General features: G+C 42.2%; 1 protein-coding gene across 3 annotated transcripts in view; it reads left to right on the top strand.

The window, feature by feature from the left end:
• The window catches only part of kif1aa (kinesin family member 1Aa), a 503,440-nt gene that overhangs the window by 226,281 nt on the left and 257,710 nt on the right, over nucleotides 1-19,449 (top strand). For all 3 annotated transcript variants that reach the window (XM_072255712.1, XM_072255711.1, XM_072255713.1), the window contains 4 exons: nucleotides 8,636-8,750; nucleotides 10,548-10,681; nucleotides 15,107-15,168; nucleotides 18,708-18,853. In XM_072255712.1, the coding sequence (XP_072111813.1) occupies nucleotides 8,636-8,750; nucleotides 10,548-10,681; nucleotides 15,107-15,168; nucleotides 18,708-18,853 (457 nt within the window). The remainder of the gene's footprint in view (nucleotides 1-8,635; nucleotides 8,751-10,547; nucleotides 10,682-15,106; nucleotides 15,169-18,707; nucleotides 18,854-19,449) is intronic.

Raw genomic sequence — 19,449 nt, 5'->3', positions numbered from 1 at the left:
TTGAAAATCTTTTGCTTTCAAGGAATAAAACCTTAAACCACTTCACAAACTGGAAGACCTCTTAGCCTTGAGTACCTTGAGACTTTATTGTTTTATCAAGAAAATAAAACTTGGTAATTCCTCCTATGCCGAATTACTGATACTTGGAATTGTCATCAAAGTGAGCGCAGGTACAGAATTCCTGTTTAATCAGCAGAATTTTCTCATAAGTAACTGTATCGAGCTCCAGTTCATCCAGTAGAGGAAAATTGCACACCATTTAACAGTATTGAGTTGCTGCTTCTTCACCAGTGTAAATATTAATTGCTGTTGAAACTCACAGCATAATGGTGCCCAGTGGTTCACTGTGTACACTGGGAGTAATCCTGGTGGATTGTTTCAAATAACAATCTATCAAGACTGCTCCCAAGTTGAAAGACATTGCAATAGCTGTATAGACAAGGTCTAGTAACCATTTTCTTCCCTTCATTTGTACCTGGTGACTCAGCTGTGCAGCTGGATATTGGAAGCCCTAAACAATTAACAGGTCTTTGCAGAATTTTCTGATCCTTTGAAGGAAGCTGCACACTAGTGCTCGATGGCAGACTTGGCGGTGGAGGGCAGGGTATCTACTTTTACCTTTACCCCAATCCCACCACTCCTTCACCAACCGCACCCCTCTCTGTTGCTCAGGTGGGCATGACTGACATGGCATCTAACATCCTGAGGACTAAACTTCTGACATTTTTTTCTTTTTTTTCCCCTTTTGTGTTTGTCTCTGGGTTGGCTTCACTAAAAGCATAACACACGGAAATGACAATAGGTACACAGTGACTTTTCTTTCGCTCTTTTTCTCTGCAGTTTGTGTCCTGTCCTTTCTCTTGTTTCATTCACTGGTATCACTTGTTTTGATTTACTTAACTCCTATGTTGGTGTCCTGTGCCTGTTAACTTACTGTTCCCTCAATGATAATTGTGCTTCCTTTACAATGTCTTTATTGCAAGATTGTGATATCTCCCTTGATCAAAGAGACAGTCTTCCTTCTTACTGACCTGCAATCCTGTCAGCGGTTTTTGAACTTAAATGCTGTGGAAAAGTTAAAACAAATTGGAAATCTGGAGATGCAGAATGGGGACAACAGAGGAAACACACAGCAAGTCAGCAGTGTTTCCATGTAGAGACTTAATGCTGAAGAAAATCTCAGTAAACTGGAGCAATAACAAGCTTTCCTGCAGGTGCATAGTCATAAAGTACAAACGTTTGTACATCTGCATTCAAAGGCAGGAAAGATAGTTCAGTTCTGAGACCCTTCATCTGAACCAGAGTTCTCGAGGGACTTTGCTGGGTCCATGAGACTGACCAAATGGAAAAAGAGGGATGGAATGAGCAACTGAAGACTAATTTCTATGCTAGATGGGAGATAGGGGTGGGGTTCAAATCAAAGAAAGCTATAGGTGACAGCTCAAATGGCCAAAAAAACACTTGCTTTCATTCTGTACTGTGTACTCCATAGGTAATTAGGTCTGTTTACTGTCCCAAAGGTGTGGCCATGGACTTCCTATATATGAGAATGAAGGAGCCAGGGTGTAAAGTATGTGTCACTTCTGAAGTCAATTAAGAAGGGAGCAATGGGGACACGCAAAGATTCCCAAGAGAGGTGAGGAGCAGGAACTGGCAGATAAGTTCTCCAGCACAAGGTTCCACACACAAAGCATGCAAGAGAAAGAGAAAGATGAACACCAAATACATTATCTGCACTGGAAACATCTTGTCCACTGGCAATGTGGACAAGAAGTCAAAACCTGTTGGGAATGGGGGATGGAGGAAGTGTTGCTTGCATTTTCTCACCGTTCTTGTGTCTGGAGATCACGGAACATCCTGAAGATGTGAGGAACTCTCTCATCTGAAGTAGAACCAGCTAAATCCTTGGAATACTCTACAGTTCGGGGTAGATGCTGTGCTAGCAGACAGCGTTGTTAACCCACTGTGTTTCAGGACTGGTCAGCAGCAGTAAGTTCAGACATCCAGATGCTGTCAGGATAGGCTGGGATTTGAATGGAACTGAATATGGGCATTGATATATAGAGGTGCCCAATACTGGAGCACCCCACTGGGACTATGTTAGCAGAGGGATTTTAAATATGAGCTGCTAGAAAATTGAACTTAAGCTTGAAAGTTTCTAAGTAGGGTGCACTTTGGAGGAAGAGGAGAAAGTATCAGTAGCACATAGTTTTTGACGTATAAGAAGCAGTTTTGGTAGTGAGTAAAGACAGTTCCATGTTCTGAAATATTTGGATATGGGTTGAGATAGGAGAAGCAAAACAACCTGAAGCTTGCCTCCTTCGATTTCTGTACTTGCCTCTGGAGGAAATGGGAGACAGACCCTCAGTAATTATGATGAGGCCACATGCAGGTCTTTAAGAGCAACACTGCCTCTTTGAATCTTCTGGTTCTGCTGTAGTCAAGCTTGAACAAGCCAGCATGCTCAAAGTTTGACATCTGCACTCAATCCGATATTGAATCAGTCGTGATGGGTGCGGGGTTTGAAAATCTGGGAGCCATGCTCGATGCACATGTCAAAAGATACTGACGGGCTGCACCCACAAGTTTTTTCTCCTTTACCAGTTGATGCATCTTGCATGCCACCAAAGACAGTAAAGATTTGCACCCGTTCCCCATTAAAAATTGGTTTTATTAAGATTATTTTTGTTAGTGGCATATTTCTTTTAAAAAATGTTCATCTGCCACCCATTGTGGCCTGTATACCCCCAATTAAGTTATCAAGATTGGCTGAGAGCACTATTAAATATTCTTTTCACAACATCACAGCAGGAAGTTAGGATGGTGCCTGAAGGTGAAAGGTAAATTGATACTAGAAATGGGCAAGACCTGACCATTTAATAATGGTTATAATTTAAGGAGCTTTAATCTGTTTGAAATGGGTGTGTTAGATGAAAGTTCAGAGGAAGATTTGTCAGGCATGCCAGGCAGACAGACCCAGTCTGGACTGGACTGGACTGATCCTGTTCGTGAGCTGGCAGTACTTGTACCTTCCATGCCTTCTCCCTGCCCCTACCTTCCAAACTGACAGTTGCTCCTTCCATATCAAATCTGCTTTATCATAAGCTCATTGGCCACCTCACCCATCCTGACCGAAGTTATACAAACAGCTCTGCTTGCTAAAGTTACCTCTTGGCCTGGATATTTTTCTTTTTTCTGATTACATTATTTTATTTGTACAGTTCTGAGTGAGCTCAGAACACATGATTTGCTAAACCCAGCCCGAACAGGTTAAAACTCATTTCTGACAAATCATTAATGGCATTGTATATTAATGTTCTCCTTTTATCCTTGTTCCACAACCAACCTTCCCTTTCCCCACTAATCTTGCTCAACAGCCCTAAGTCCTTTGAAGATTCTGCTCTAATTTTCCTTGGGACGGTTCCTCTTTGCCCTCTGCTAATCAGTTCATTAACACATTGAGCAGGGAGTCACATAAAGTCCTGAGATGTTGAGGGACAACACTCATACTCAGTCCTTTAGCAGAAACATAAATGCAGTAAAAAGTGGAAGCACTCAGCAGGCCAGGAAGCATCTGCAAAAAGAGAAAGTGAGTTAGTGTTGCGGGTACTTCAGGTTCAGCAAAATCAGCATCTGAGAGGAACTCAGCAGATTGAGCAGCACTTATGGGGCATAGAATTGTCAACATTTTAGGTTGAAACCCTGCATCAGAGCAGCAGGGTTTTGATGCAGTTCTGATTCAGGATTTTGACCCAAAACCTTGATAGTTTCTTTCCCCCAACAGGTACTCCTTGACTCGCTGAGATCCTCCAGCAGAATATTTGTTGCTGAACATTTCAGACCCTTGGTCTCAAATCTGAAATGTTAAGTCTATTTCTCTTTCCATAAATGCTGCCTGACCTGTTGAGAGTTTCCAATAATTTCAATTTTTTATTTCAGGTTTTCAGCATCTGCAGTTTTGTATTTTTATTTGCTGAGTCAGAACCTCACTTGCAGTACCACAGACTCATAATTCTGAATGTGTGGTAACCAAACTAGTTCAGTCCATTCCTACCCCAGTTCAGTCCACTATTTATAGCGAGAAGTCTACATTAGAACCACAGAACACTACAGCACAGAAGACAGGCCATTCGGCCCTTCTAGTCTGTGCCGAAACATTATTCCGCTAGTCCCATTGACCTACCTCCAGTCCGTAACCCTCCAGACCTCTCCCATCCATGTACCTATCCAATTTATTCTTATTCAAGTTTTCTGTACTTCTTTCCCCATTTTCCCACTAACTGCAAGTCTGTAATTGCAGTTAAATCTGTTTCTAGAATGAGTATCACTTGGCTGAGGAGAAAGGGTCAGGATCCTGATATACAGAGTACTAGGAGCTGTGCAACCTACTGTGGCACAAGGTAGTAAAACGTTGCCAAGTGTGACATCCTTCAGGAGAAGATTGCTATAGCTAGAGACATGGGTTTGCCAAGGGAAGTGAAGAGACTAGAACTGTTTATTTTTTGCACCACACTTACATTAGGTCATGAGATAGGAACTTGCTTGCTTCATCTGCAAGGAGCAGCGAGGATGAGGTCCTCCCAAAGGAGAAGAACCGGTTCTAGAATTGTCTTTTAGTAAACGCCTTCAACTGTAAACTATGTTTTATAGATAGAACTTCCTGTTGTGGTGTTGTGTCATGTGCTTTTATCCCAAGCTCCAATTCTGAAAAGCCGCAACAGCAACAGAAATTATGGTTACAAGGAGATTTTTGGAATGGCCATACACACGGTCAAAGGTTGATAGGGTTCTATTGGCGGAGAAAAATCAAACCATTTTTAATCCTAAGTGACCACGTGCACCGAACCTTGCATATTGTGTTCCGATGTAAGAGAAGTGGTTGTCCACACCTTCTTCTGTAAGTCAACATATTCAAATGGTTTATTACACAAGTGAGATGCTGGAGTTTTATTGGCGACAGCCTCTTGTAGAGTAAGCCAGGGGCATGCGCAGTTGGGTCCAGCAGGGACATGAGCCCTGAAATAATCAGTAAACACACTAAGGCTACTCCCACATGTATAAAAATTGTAAATGTTAAAGGTATTCCTCAAAAAGAGATCAAAATTAAATTCCTGCGCACACCCCTGGTAAAGGTCCTCTATGTTACTATAGTTGCTTCTGGGATATGGGTGAATTCCGATTGGCTTAAGAAGCCATTGTTAAATTCTGCATTTAGACCAACAATGTTAGTTTTATTTCAATTAAGTTTAAGTTAAGGAACCACTTGTGATACCAGAGGTGGAAGTCCTTGTGAACCATGCATGGTAAAGCATTTGTAAAACTGTTTTGATGTAAATTAGAGGTGATGAAAGCATTTATTCATGGTGTTGAGTCTGTTGTCTTTGTCCTGTCGTTTCCTAATGTAATTTTTCACTTAAGCAGGGGCACTCCGAGCTCACCATTAATGAGAGGTTTCTCCCTGAATGCCTGACCACTTCTCCCAGTCATGAAGCCCATATTGGCGACATGAAGGCACAATCATTTCCCTTTTGAACTGACACCCCCTAAAATTAGGGCTTCCTTCTTCTGCCTACTCAGCGTAAAGAACAATTTGATCTCAGGGCTAGTTCATTATAAAGGAATATTTATGAACCTCAGGCACACAACCAATAAATCCTAGCTTTTTCACCTCAAGAGACTCTAATTTTTTTTTGTCAACTCATCCCTGGTCGTCCCAATTTTCTACTTAAAAATGAGGCACCTTCCCAGACCATCTGTGAGAATATGATATTGTAATAACATCCATTGGCTCTAATTTGATTCATTATCCAGCACTTCTGTGTAATCAGCTGCAGCCATGTAAGAAGAGAGGTGCAGAGAACCTGAATTCTGTGTGGCAGGAGACCTACTAAGGCCCAGTATAAATGTTGGAATGAATTCACCTTCTCACATTCTACTCACTTCGCCAGCATCTTCTCCATCTTCAGGGATTAAAATAGTGTAATCTGAATGATTAACCACAGTTGACAATGGAAGGGAGATGGAGCTGATTATCAGTAGAGAGAAAGATAGGATACTGGGAGAGTGATGTATGGAGGAACTGGAGTAACATCATTCTAGATATGCTGATACAGGGAGTTGATGGGATGTGATTACCAAACCCAGCGAAGGGGGAGGTGGCCTAACTGCTACAAACCCATTGTTAAGTGGGTAGGCTTGAAGCTGGGGAAAACAGTGCTGCAGTGTCCTCAAAGGAAAGTTAGCAGAAAGAGCTGTCATCGGTGGTTTGAAAATAGTGATGTACACAGACAGACTCTTTGGTTTAACATACCAAATTATATCCAACTCTTGAAACAAAGTTGAGGTTGGACCTACCTCATCCTGTTAGGTTTGGTTAGGGAGGGGGTGAAATATTTTTAATGAGACAATAGAAAATCTTCCCTTGAGCCAGCCAAAAATGTATTAGTTATTCCCTTCCAGAATAAAACAAAATAAATGTGAGATTGTTAAAGTCGTTGAGTTGGCTAATGTGACCAAGCAAGTGGCTCACATTAACGTCCCACTGTCCCTGAGGGCCCAAAACCACTGAGCAGCTCGTGATCTACAAATACAATCCTTAATTAGTCAGGAAGAGCTTTTGTAAATGCACTGCAGATTATTCAGCCTCTATAAGAGAAAAACACAGGCAAAAAAAATCCAAGTGACTCCTCTTTATCAAAAGTTGCTAATACAAACATTCCATCAACTTAATTTCCCTAGCCCTGTCATGGTGCATTTTAAACATCTCTCCGTGCCTTTTTAACTTCTAGTAATAGTTCCTAGATGTTTCCTGACAACTAAACTCTCCAAACCCACTGATGTCTTCTTGACTGAAACTTGCATGTAATACATATTCAGGTTCCTGGTTGCGGAGCTGGACGATGGGAATGAGCATTAAAGTTTCCAGTGAAGCAATCAGCCTGCCTGTTTAAGAGTTTAACCTTGACACATGAACCAGCCGAGCCCATTCGATCCCCACCTGAAAACAACTCCACATGTTACTTAAATGAAGGGTTGTAATCCGTATAAAACTGTAATGGACACCCCTATGTCTGGCTGTCCCTGTCTTTGTCCTCTGCTGCATAATAAATCCCTTGCATTCTGTATGTCTTTTTGGTCTTTGCACTTCATGCCCATGTTTCGTGTCTTTTTCATACAAGCTCTTTATGCATATCCTTCCTGTTGTAGTGTGTTCCACAGATGCTGTGTGCTGCTCTTTCCATGCTACCTGTCTTCACCTGACATACTATGTTCTTGTCAATAGTTGCCTTGCACTCCTTGCCTTTCACTGATAATTTGAACAGTGAAAGATCGATTTATAAAACTCCAGCATTTAAATTAATCCCGAGGCAACATGCATTTTACATTGTCAAAATGGTGTTTGATATTGTAAATGTCATCAAATTGTTTCTTGTTTTCTCTACAAGTAGCGGAGTTCAGTTTTATAGATGTGGGGATTGATAGAACTGTCTCCTTATAATTCTAATCACTAACACCTGATGGTTTTCCTATTTTTGTGACTATGGGTCATATTGTCCCTCTGAACACTTTTGAGTTTACGGAAGTGAGCCAATGTTTTTCTCACTGCTGGTTGTAACTGAAGATTTGACGTAGAATATAGAACAGCGCAGCACATAGAGCTGAACACGATTCTGAATCAAACTAAATCTCTCCTGCCTGTACAGGATCCATATCCCTCCATCCCTGCATATTCATGTGGCTATCTGAATGCCACTAGCATATCTTCTTGCACCGCCATTGCTGGCAGTGAATTCCAGACATATTATCCTTTGTGTAAAAAAAACTTGCCCTGCCCATCTCCTTTAACTTTCGCCTTCTCAACTTAAGTGCATGCCCTCTGGAATTTGATATTTTTATCCATGGCTGTGTACCTTTCATAATTTTATAAATTTTTGTCAGGTCTCCTATTAGCCTCCAACCTCCAGGTAAGACAATCCAGGTTTATCCAACCACTCCTTCAGCACCTTTTCCAAAGCTTGCACATCCTTCCTGTAATGTAGTGACCAGAACTGCATGCAATACTCCCAAGCGTGATGTAATCAAAGTTTTATATAGCTGTTATCCTTTGCATTCCCTGATTACCGGAATCAGAGAGGTAATTGCCTGCGTTGTTTAGCAGATGATAAGGGACAGTAGCTCAGTTTCTTTACACGGCACTTTAGTTATCTCTCAAGAGTTATTAGGGTCTTTCACATTTATTACAAACCCTTCCTCCATACAATTTGCACCTATCCCTCTCCCTGTTTCCCAATTTAGCTGACTCCCATTCTCCCCTTTCACAACTTATGATCATGACACCTGCAGGTGAATAATTAGCCAACAGCACACAGAGCAAACCATTGGGCATGTTCCCTTTGCCTGTTCTAAGCGTCTCCTCGAGGAAATAACATCATCAGTAGCTGACATAATCAACAAAACTGGGTTTATGTCATATTACTCATTCAACTGCCAAAAATGTTTACAGATTTTCTATAAAATTTTGTGACTAGTATATCTCCCATTGATTCCTGTTATTTGTGGAAGAAAACAAAAAACGAAATAGCTGAGTGGCGTTTGGAAAGCGGCATATGCTGACTGGATAGTGCCCTTTTTGCAGAACCTTTTACCGATTTGAAGCAGGCTGGGACAGCTCCATGCACAACTCCCTGCTGCTCAACAGAGTGACCCCATATGGAGAGAAGATATACATGACGTTGTCTGCGTATTTGGAGGTAGGAGCTTGCTTTAATAAAAAGAATGTTTCCTGTGAATTTTGTTCTCTTTAATGGTGTGGGTGTAAGAAGTGAAGCAGTTTACATTTCCCATACACATTTCTCAGCACATCCATGTAAGTATCAGCACAGATACCAGTAAACATTTCAAGGAGAATGGGATGAATTAAATTTAAAATAGATTAGATTATGAAGACACGCAGTCCTCTTTTATTGTCATTTAGTAATGCATGCATTAAGAAATGATACAATATTTCCTCCGGTGTGATATCACAAAACACAGGACAGACCAAGACTGAAAAAACTGACAAAACCACATAATTATAACATATAGTTACAACAGTGCAACAATACCATAACTTGATGAAGAAGTCCATGAGCACAGTAAAAGTTCAAAGTCTCTCAAATGTCGCACATCTCATGCAGAGGAGAGAAGGAAGAAAAACTCACCCTGCCATGCCCAACTACAATCCGTCTCCGAGTCATCCGAAAACTTCGAGCCTCTGAATCAGCTCTCCGACACCGAGTACTGAGCGCCATCTCTGTCCGAATGATTCAACCTCAATCTCGGTTGCCAACAGCAGGCAAAGCCGGGGATTTTGAGGGCTACCCTCCGAAAGATTCCCGAACATGCAGTAACAACAACAGCAAACGAGTGTTTCAGGAATTTCTCCAGATGTTCCTCTGTTCTTTCATGTTCCTCTCCATCAAATCAGAATTGTCCACGGCCCCTATTTATCGGATACAATATCATTTTCCACCGGAGGGCTGCACACGCGGGGTGGGAGGAGACTGCTATTGCCTCCTCCCACCATCATTCTTTACACAGTTTCATCAAAAAACATTCAGAAGTACAGTGTGAATTAAATAAAGGAGGAAGATCTGTTTGTACAGTTTCATCAAATACTTTCAGAGAAAGCAACATCAGCTCAAACAGAAAATAAAACTCTTTCAAAATTCCTTCATTTGCGACTAGTTCCAGGGCAGATTCAGCTCTGCTGCAGGGTGAAACACCATCTAGCTTGCATCATTAAAACCACGTGGTCAAGTTAAATACAGAGTAAAACTCCATGCAATTTGTCCCATCAAGTAAAGTTCTTCTGGATCAGATAGAGCACAGGTTGGACATAAATCTCCCTCCACAGATTCAGCAACACATAAAAAATGCTAGCCGTGGAAGTTGGAGGCAAGTTTGATGAAATTGCCGAACTCAGGATGGGAGCAGAAAGCAGTACCAATGCAATGGTTATTGTAGCAGAGGAAAAGTTGAGGAGCATTACGAGTATAGGCTTGGAACATGAACTGTTCCATGTAGCTATTGAAAGGGCATGGGTAGCCAGGGACCATGTGAGTGCCCATGGCTACGCCTTTTGTTTGTAGAAAGTGGGAGGAGCCAAATGAGAAATTGTCAAGGGTGAGGACCAGTTCCGCCAGACAGAGGAGGGCAGTGGTGGAGGGAAACTGATTAGGCCTGTTGTCAGGAAAGAAGCAGAGAACTTTAAGACCTTCCTGATCGGGAGAGGAAGTTTATAGGAAATGAACATCCATAATGAAAATAAGATGATCTGGGCTGGGAGACAAAGTTATTGAAGTGAGGGAGAGCACATGAAGTGTCACGGATGTAGGAAGAGACTGAAATGAGAGGAAGTAACATTTCTTAATTCCTTTTATCAGACATCCTGCAACTTCTCCTTTGTAGTTTTTCAGGAATTTTTCTGTTTTGGCTGTCTGTCGGTGAGCAATTGTATTACTTCCCTGGACAACTCAGTTTTTATAAACACTTTTTTAAAATTGCAGATGGAGAACTGCACACAGCCCACTGTCATCACCAAAGACTTCTGCATGGTTTTCTACACCCGTGATGCCAGGCTACCTGCCTCCCGCTCCATCCGTAATCTCTTTGGCAGTGGAACCCTCAAACCTTCAGAAAGGTAGGTATTTGCCAACTGCCGACAGCCTTCAGCTGGTCTCAGGTGCTCGTCTTTCCTCATGAAATGTATACCGTGGTGTAGTACACAGATGGAGAGAGAGAGTTGCCTGGCAGCTCGGTGGTCAGTGTGCAGGGAATTAAATTAAAGCTCAAATTGATTGCATTACTGAGGTTATAGCGGGGAAGAAATAGGCTGAGATAAAGTAGGATCTGGATTGGTTGGATAGATCATCGAGTTCTAAAGTTCGCTTTGCTTCATTCACAATCCCACATTACATCATAGAAGCAAGCTCTTAATCTTTCAGTCTACCTTATCATGGCTGATACATTTTATTTGACTACTTGCTCTGCAACATGATATTCTGCTTTTTCATTTGGTTTCAGCTTTGCACTACCTCAGTGTGCTTGTGGACGGAATGATCTGTCCAAGGCTTTTCACTTTATCTCAGTATATGTGGCAATAATAAACCAGTTATCAATTACCAATAAACTAAGTATGAAAATTGGAACCCATCTTTTCACCAGATCGGGCTATAAATTTGTATGCTAACACCCAAAAAAGAGATTTTGCAAAAATGAGTTTCACATTAACATGGACGTAACAGACTTGGCATACATTGTACTGGAGATTATCAGCAATTGTGATTAAGAATTTGTTTTGCTGCGAGAACTTTGTGCTTTCTTGGTGATTTTACTGGTGTCCACAACATTCACAAAACTTGGAACAGCAGTGTAAGGCTCAAACATTCGTTTCTAATGGGATGTCGTACTGCATTGATCTTAATAAGACTGAGATTGCTCACTTACAGAGAAAAAGAGCAATGTTAATAACACTGCAGCATTATTTAGATTAGATTAGATTCAACTTTATTGTCATTATGCCGAGTACAGATACAAAGCCAATGAAATGCATTTAGCATCTGACCAAAAATGCAAAGGATAGTGTTATTTACAAAATAACTGCAAATAAAAAAAGTGCTACAGCACACAAATATAAAAGTACTGAGACAGTACAATACGCTTAGTGCTGTGAAGAGAAGTTCAGCAGTGTCACAGCCTCAGGGAAGAAGCTGTTAGTCACATCCTTCCCACAGGCAATGGCAGAGTAGTGTGTAACTCAGCAAAACAAACTTAAAGAAAATGGCCTGACTCTGATCACAGCATGTGAATGCGCTGGAGAGGGTCTAGAGGAGATCCATTAGGATCTTGCCAAGGATACCATAAAGAAAAGAGACTTCAAAGCTTTGGTTGTTTTACTTGGAGCAAAGTAAGCTAAGGGAGGGCCTGATCGAACTGTATAAAATTGTGAGCATTAATAGAGGCAAAGATAGAGTAGAAAATAAAATACTTTTCACCATGGAAGAACTGTTTAAGGCTGGAGGGCACATGTTTAGATGTGGAGAAACGTTTAAAGGGATTTGAGGAAGAGTTATTTTCATGCAGAGGATGATTGCAATCTGGAACACATTTCTTGAGAAGGTGGTGGAGGCAGATACTCTCACAATATTTAAGAAGAATCTGGATGAGCACTTTAATCTTCAATACATAGTAGGCTGTGGACCAGCTGCTAATAAATGGGACATTGTCATGTAGGGGTGTTGTTTATTTGCCAGTCGAAAACTGCTTCCACCATGTCGGTCGTTGATTGGCTCGTTTGTAATCTGTAGCAGCTCTTTCCCATCAGTTGATTTGTGAGGTGTCCGGTTTCAAACACCTCAGGTATAAGAATAGCACATGCAGAAGGCCTGTTCTCTTTTTTTTGTCCCTAGGGCATGCTTCAAAAAACAAAAAAATTGCTCCAGACACATGCTCTTAGCTAAAATTCTGATTGTTAAATATTTAGTGTTGTAGTTTGTGTAACTGGGGGGGGGGCGGGGACTTAAATGTTTGGTCAAATCTTTTATTATTTGTAAGTAAGTGATTAATATGCTTATTTGAAGCCAGTGTTTTCTGTCTCACTCACCAAACCCGTGAACCTACTTCCACGTTATCGATATGCATTGAAATATACTTGATAGCTGGCATAGCTTTATTGGGTTGAAGGGTGTGTTTCTGTGATGTGTGATAGAAATATGTGGCTAATAAAATTCATAGAACTGCGGATGTTGAAATCTGAAATGAAGAAAGAAACGCTGGAAACACTTGGCAGGTCAGGCAGCATCAGTGGAAAGGGAAACAGTTAACATTTCAGGTTGGTCATACATTGTCAGAAATTGGTAAAGAGAACAAGTTCTAAGTTGCAGAGAAGATGGGTGGAACAACAAAGCAGTTCTGGGTAATGTGTGGTTGCTGTAGGAATGAGTTGGGAACGAGGTTGTCATAGTCCGGATCGGGGTCCCTTTAAACTTACTTTGTTTATGTTACGATCCGGACCATTGACTCCCTGTTTCCCTTTGGTTCCCTGTTTTCCTGTGTCCCTCGGCCTTGGAGGCAATTAACTCTCGGCTGAACCGGTAGTTTATAGTCTCTGGCTTTCAGCCGTTCGGCGCGAGAGTGTTTGCAAAGTCACCAAAGTCATGGCGTGCCAATGTCACCTGGCCGGAGCAAGCCTAGTCTCCGCCCGAAGCGAATGCTGGTGATTCGCCTTTCCTCACCGGAGCAACCCTGTCAAGTTACCTCGCCAAAGCGAGCCTGCAAAGTTTCCTCACCGAGGTGGGTCAGTCAGTTAACCCGCCGGAGGGAATTAAGAACCGCTGTCTTCTGTTCCTGGGCTGAGTCGAGAGCTTGCCACTACCCGGAGGCTCCAAGTCAAGTCCTGGCTCCGGGGACATTCAAGTACCAAGTCAAGTCCTGGCCCTGGCGGCATCCAAGTACTGAGTCGAGTCCCGGCCCTGGCGGCTTCCAAGTTCCGAGTCAAGTCCTGGCCCTGGCGGTCTGTTATTACTGTCCTACCCGCCCCCCCCGTCTGAATCCCTTCTGTGCCTCTCTCGCTTCTAGCCCTCGTCTGCACCTCGATCTAGTTCTATCGCCGGAGCTAGATTGGTAGTGTCTGGTGTTCTTTTGTTTTGGTCTTGTCTTGTCCTTGTCTCTGTGGGGTAAGTCAGACCGTCTTGCCGTTGCCCTGCAGGGGTTCATGTCTTGTCATGTCTTGTCCTCGCCTCCGTGGGGTAAGTCAGGCCGTCTTGCCGTTGCCCTGTGGGGGGGTCATGTCTTGTCGTGTCTTGTCCTCGCCTCCGTGGGGTAAGTCAGGCCGTCTTGCCGTTGGCCCATGGGAGGTCATGTCTTGTCGTGTCTTGTCCTCACCTCCGTGGGGTAAGTCAGGCCGTCTTGCCGTTGCCCTGCGGGGGGTCATGAGTCCCAGCCCTATGTCCTGTACCCAAGGAGGGGTCCTGACTCTGTGTTCTGTGTATGTGTTCATGGTTTCATGTACCTGCTCTCCCGAGACTGGGGCTTTGTTTTTCCATGTTCCTCCTCTCCCTAGCCCATGTCATGTCCATGCCGGGTTCTGGGGTCCGAACCCGAGGCAAGACCCAGGTACTGTGTCCTTGCCCAGTCCCTGGCTCGGAGTCCATACCGTAGCCTCTTTATGTCGCCTCTAGTTCTGGGATCCTATTCCGAGTCCTAGCCTAGACCCTTGTCCCAGCCTAGTCGTAGTCCTGAGTCCTTGTCCAGTTCGCTATTGCTGCTTCTGCTTTGCTCTCCTGGTATCGAACAATAAACTAAATTTTAATTAACCTCAAAAGATGTGTCTTGCATTTGGGTCCACCCTTGCTCCCAATGGCCCACCACTGTGACAGAGGTATTATATCTAATTTGTTAATTAAGACAGTTAGAGAGAAATAAACATGAAAATTACTTGTAGTTATCTTTACACTCAGACAATCATTAAGCCTTTCAATAATTTACCAGTGATAGACGAAGTAAAATAATTAATCTCCTTTTGGAGAAATAGCCGGAGGAGGTGGATAGGTGGAATTCTGCTAGGGGTGTTAATACCATTTTCCTGGAATTTAAAAAAAAGCTTTACCTTCTGATTGTCAGACAAGTTTAGGAAAAGATCATCTCAGATCAGAAGAGCGGGTACAATGAAAGTTAAACAAACTGCTGGGGGAGTTCAGTGGGTCAGGCAACATCGATAGCCGGAAATGGAGTGGACATTTCAGCTTGAGACCCTTCATCTGGAGACCTGTCCAGATGAAAATGTCAACTGTTCATTTCCCTCAACAAATGCTCCAGATTCCATCATCTGTGTCTACAGTGAAAGCCATTCTTCTCTTCATTGACAAATCTACCAGATGAGTTTTCTTCCTTCTTTGCATTTGCTGTCAAGCCTAGAGCTGTGTGGGTGAAACTCCCAACAATGGATAGCACTAATTGGGAGAATACCCTGTAGTTTTACCTGTGGTGTGTAAGATTATGTTGTGCAAGGTTTTGGAATCAGTCAAGTTCATTGAAGAGTTCATGTCCTTTTGTTTTTATTCTACAGTAACCGAGTGACTGGTGTGTATGAACTAAGCCTGTGCCGGGTGGCAGATGCTGTGAGCCCAGGTAAGGCTGGTCGCTGTTTAACTAGTTAAACCAACAGTATGAGTTTACTTTGAGAAGTTTGTCAGGTTTAACATCTTTTCGTTCCAGTTTGTATACCAGAGATTGACCGCATGTGATTTAACTTCCGGAAGGGGAGAAGTATCAAGCATTGATGCAGAGGCCAGTCAGCCAGATCATTGATTCAGACTGCACACACTGCCTCTGTTCCTGCAAAAAGACATGTCAACCCAGCAGAGCAGTGAAAGGTCATTCAGAAATGCAGCAGCCAGGAGTCACTTGAGCACAGAGTGCCCCATGGGTATAATGGGAGTATCAAATTGCAGGGTTGCACTGTGGGCTGCGGATTGTTGAATCAGTAACTATCCCCAGGACTGCTTCAATGCCTGACACTCTAGGTTTTTAAATGTGAATGGGCCACCACTTTACAGAAAAGGACAGAGAATCCAGCCACTAAGTATCTCAAACAGAATATAATTCAGATTGGTAGACATGAACTTAAATCCTAAAATGCCAAAATCTGCAGACTAGCTAACAATGAAGCTACTTCCCAGTGATGAACCATCAGTAGTTGCTTCACAGGTCCTGGGGCACAGGTTGAATGTTGACTCCTTTTGCCTTCTGTGTTGAGTTTACACATTCTATCCATAATCGGACAGGTTGCTCTTCTCACATCCAAAACATATTGTCAGAGGGTATCTACAAATTACCCTTTCATGTAGGTTTGTGGTCAAAAAGAATTACAAGGAGCATTGGTGAGCACTTGTAAGTTGCAAGTGAAATAAGGAAAGTGGGATAGGACTAATGGGAGGCAAATGGACCAAATGGGTTGAATAGCCTCCCACATCATTATATGATTTACCCATATCCTAAATTGAAAAATACATCAAATCTTTCATTTTCTGAAGAGCACCTCCTCCATGGTCCTCAAGTGTGAATATAATTTATTCCTATAAAATCATCATTTTAACTGCATGAATTCGGCCAGCTAACGAAAGTGTAAGTGGGTTCCATCTACAAAATAATTGCTTCATAAAATCCACTAAAGGAACCAAATTAGCTCTATAAAGGTCTCTATAATTTTTTAGTGATGATAATACCTAAATATTTAAGAGTATGTAACTTTAAAAAGAATGTCATCATATATAGATGCAGAATCATTTAGAGGAAATATCCTGATGCCAGTAAAATCCTCCTAGGATCCTCATCATAATATTAAATATGACTGTTTCATCAACAGAATACATGGTTTTGGGGGACACTGGAGATCTGTTTCAAGCTCTGCAAAGTAACCTTCCTTTGGATGAGGCCAGGTGCATTAGTAGTGAAGGCAGTGAGGAGTGTGGCAGCTTCCAGTGAAATGAAGAACCTTGAGGGATGAGAATAACAAATGCAAGAGGGGCAAACACCCTGCTTTTAACTTCAAATCCCAAATCTAATATTTTTCTTTGTGCTGAGATAAATCAGAAATGTTGAAATCTAGTTTACAGAAATAATGACTTTTTACGTAATAAGAGAATGTGAAATATTGAAATATTCTCCTTTTTCAGAACTTGTTGAAAAGGCTTATTCCTTTTATACAATTTATATCATGGAAAGATACAGCACAAAATCAGGCCTACCATCAATACCCACATACACAAATCTTGTGGTAATCTAATTCTCCCTATATTTTATTACAACACACACAAAATGCTGAAGGAACTCAGCAGGTCAGGCAGCATCTCTGGAAGAAAATGAACAGTCAATGTTTCAGGCCAGGACCATTCATCAGGACATTATCATCTTTTCATCATCTATTCTCCCAAAATCCTAGCACTCACCTACACTTTAGGGACTATTTGCAATAACCTACTCATCTGGATAAGAGAGGAAACCTAAGCAGCCAGAGGTGTATAAGATGATGAGAGGCAATGATTGTGTGGATAGTCAGAGGCTTTTTCCCGGGGCTGAAGTGGCTAGCACAAGAGGGCACAGTTTTAAGGTGCTTGGAAGTAGGTACAGGAGAGATGTCAGGGGTAAGTATTTTACGCAGAGAGTGGTGAGTGCGTGGAGTGGGCTGCTGGCAGCGGTGGTGGAGGTGAAAACGATAGGGTCTTTTAAGAAACTCCTGGATGGATACATGGAGCTTAGAAAAGTAGAGGGCTATGGGTAACCCTAGGTAGTTCTAAGGTAAGGACATGTTCAGCACAGCTTTGTGGGCCAAAGGGCCTATATTGTGCTGTAGGTTTTCTCTGTTTCTATGAAGTAAACAAGGAGCATGTGAATAGACTACAGAAGGTCAGATCATATCCAGGTGTATGGTACTGTGAGGCAGTGGCTCTACTGTCTGTGTCATTGTGACTCCCCCACCCCTGTTTCAATCATAAAAAAGACATCATTTTTATTTGAACATGATTTTTAGTTTTCTGTTGCACACTATGTGGAGGGATGTGATTATGCTGCAGAGAGGGTGGAGGGGATTCATCGGGATGTTGGAGGAGGATTGTCATTAGAAGGAGGGATTGGATAGGTCAGTTTTGTTTCCTTGGAGCAAAGTAATCGAAGGGGTGACATGATAGTGCCACATAAAACTATAGGAGGCATTGTACATAGGGTAGGTGTTTAGACTCCTTTTCGCTTGGAAGGGATCTCAAAAACAGGCAGATGTAAGTACAGAGTGAGAGGAAGTTTTCAATGGATCTGAGGGGACACTGTAGTGTAGTGGTTAGCACAAAGCTTTACAGTACCAGCGACCCAGGTTCAATTCCCACCGCTGCCTGTAAGGAGTTTGTACATTTGCCCCATGACCGCGTGGGTTTCCTCCGGGTGCTCCAGTTTCCTCCCACAGTCCAAAGCCCTACTGGTTGGTAGGTTAATCTGGTCATTGTAAATTATCCTTTGATTAGGCTATGATTAATTGGGGGGTTGCTAGGCAGAAGGACCTATTCCACGCTGTATCTCAATAAATAAATCTCCCCCTCCCCACTATGGTTAATATCTGGAACTGACTACTAGAGGAGTCAGATACAATTACTACACTTAAGAACAATTTAAGCAGGTACTTAAAATGGGAAAGCCATTGAAAATTAGGGTTGAAGGGCTCACTTCTGTGTTGTATAACTCTATAACTCAATGCTAATGGTTAAATATTTCTGGTTTGAGAGCAACAATCTTATATTTTCTTGATTACTAACTCCACTCTTCATATGGATCTTAACTAATTTTTCCACAATAGTAAAAGTTTTTAAATAACGTATTTAAAACAGCAAAGTCTCAGAATATTGCTGGTTGCGGGCCCTCATGGAAACAAATCAACAGGCCACATTGCAAACTGAAATCAATGCATTGGAGTAAAGTTAGAAATTTAGGAACCTCATCAAATTGTTTTCAGTTACAGCCGAGGGCTGAACCTTGGCAGGTATGGTTAGTAGGACTCCCTGCCTTCCTATGGTTGGAATTCACATTATGTTCTGGATAGCAAAAACATTCATAGCTCTCCATTTAACAAACTGATTCTAGCACCACTTTGCATTGCACTTAACATAATTCATTATTTGCAGGCATGCAGCGAAGACGCAGGCGGGTCCTCGACACTTCAGTTGCCTACGTCCGTGGCGAAGAGAATCTAGCTGGCTGGCGACCTCGAAGTGATAGCCTCATTCTGGACCACCAATGGGAATTGGAGAAACTCAGCCTATTACAGGAGGTTAAGAAATTCTGCAATTGTCAAGGGAGTCTTGGATGATGGGACAAAATTTTGAACTTTTTAAGAATTTTATCGAAACCTCCGTGATCATATTCCTTCCTCTCCTCCCCTCATAGCAGCTGATGATAAACTTGCAACTGAGGCTCTGATATCTTACCAGAAGTGTCCCATCTTCAAATGTGTGTCCGGAGAGCAAGTGGCTTTCGGACTTCCATTTGATGAGGAAGACAAGGAGTAGCCCCACTTGAGTCAGTGAAGTTTACATCTGGTGGAAATATAATCTTAATGTTTGCACTTGTTTAATGTTGTTCAGCACAAATTGAGTTTCAGATCACAGTACAGTATAGCCCCTTTCGTAAAACAGTGAAAGCCAAGATTGAATCTACCCTGTTGTGGGATTCTGTTCACTTTATGGGACTTCAAGGATGCTATTAAAGTACCCACCCCTTTGGAAGTAATCCTATCAATTGGTACTTCATAAACATTTTAAATATTCGAGATAAAAATCATTTCTACTCACCAATGAAACTGGAGTGCATGCTGCTCTATTGTTGAAAGCAATAGTTTCTAGTCATTTCTAATTGAGTTACTCACAG

Source organism: Mobula birostris, chromosome 4 (assembly GCF_030028105.1).
Source record: "Mobula birostris isolate sMobBir1 chromosome 4, sMobBir1.hap1, whole genome shotgun sequence".
Lineage (NCBI taxonomy): Eukaryota > Metazoa > Chordata > Chondrichthyes > Myliobatiformes > Myliobatidae > Mobula > Mobula birostris.
This window is presented reverse-complemented; position numbering and strand designations above follow the sequence as displayed.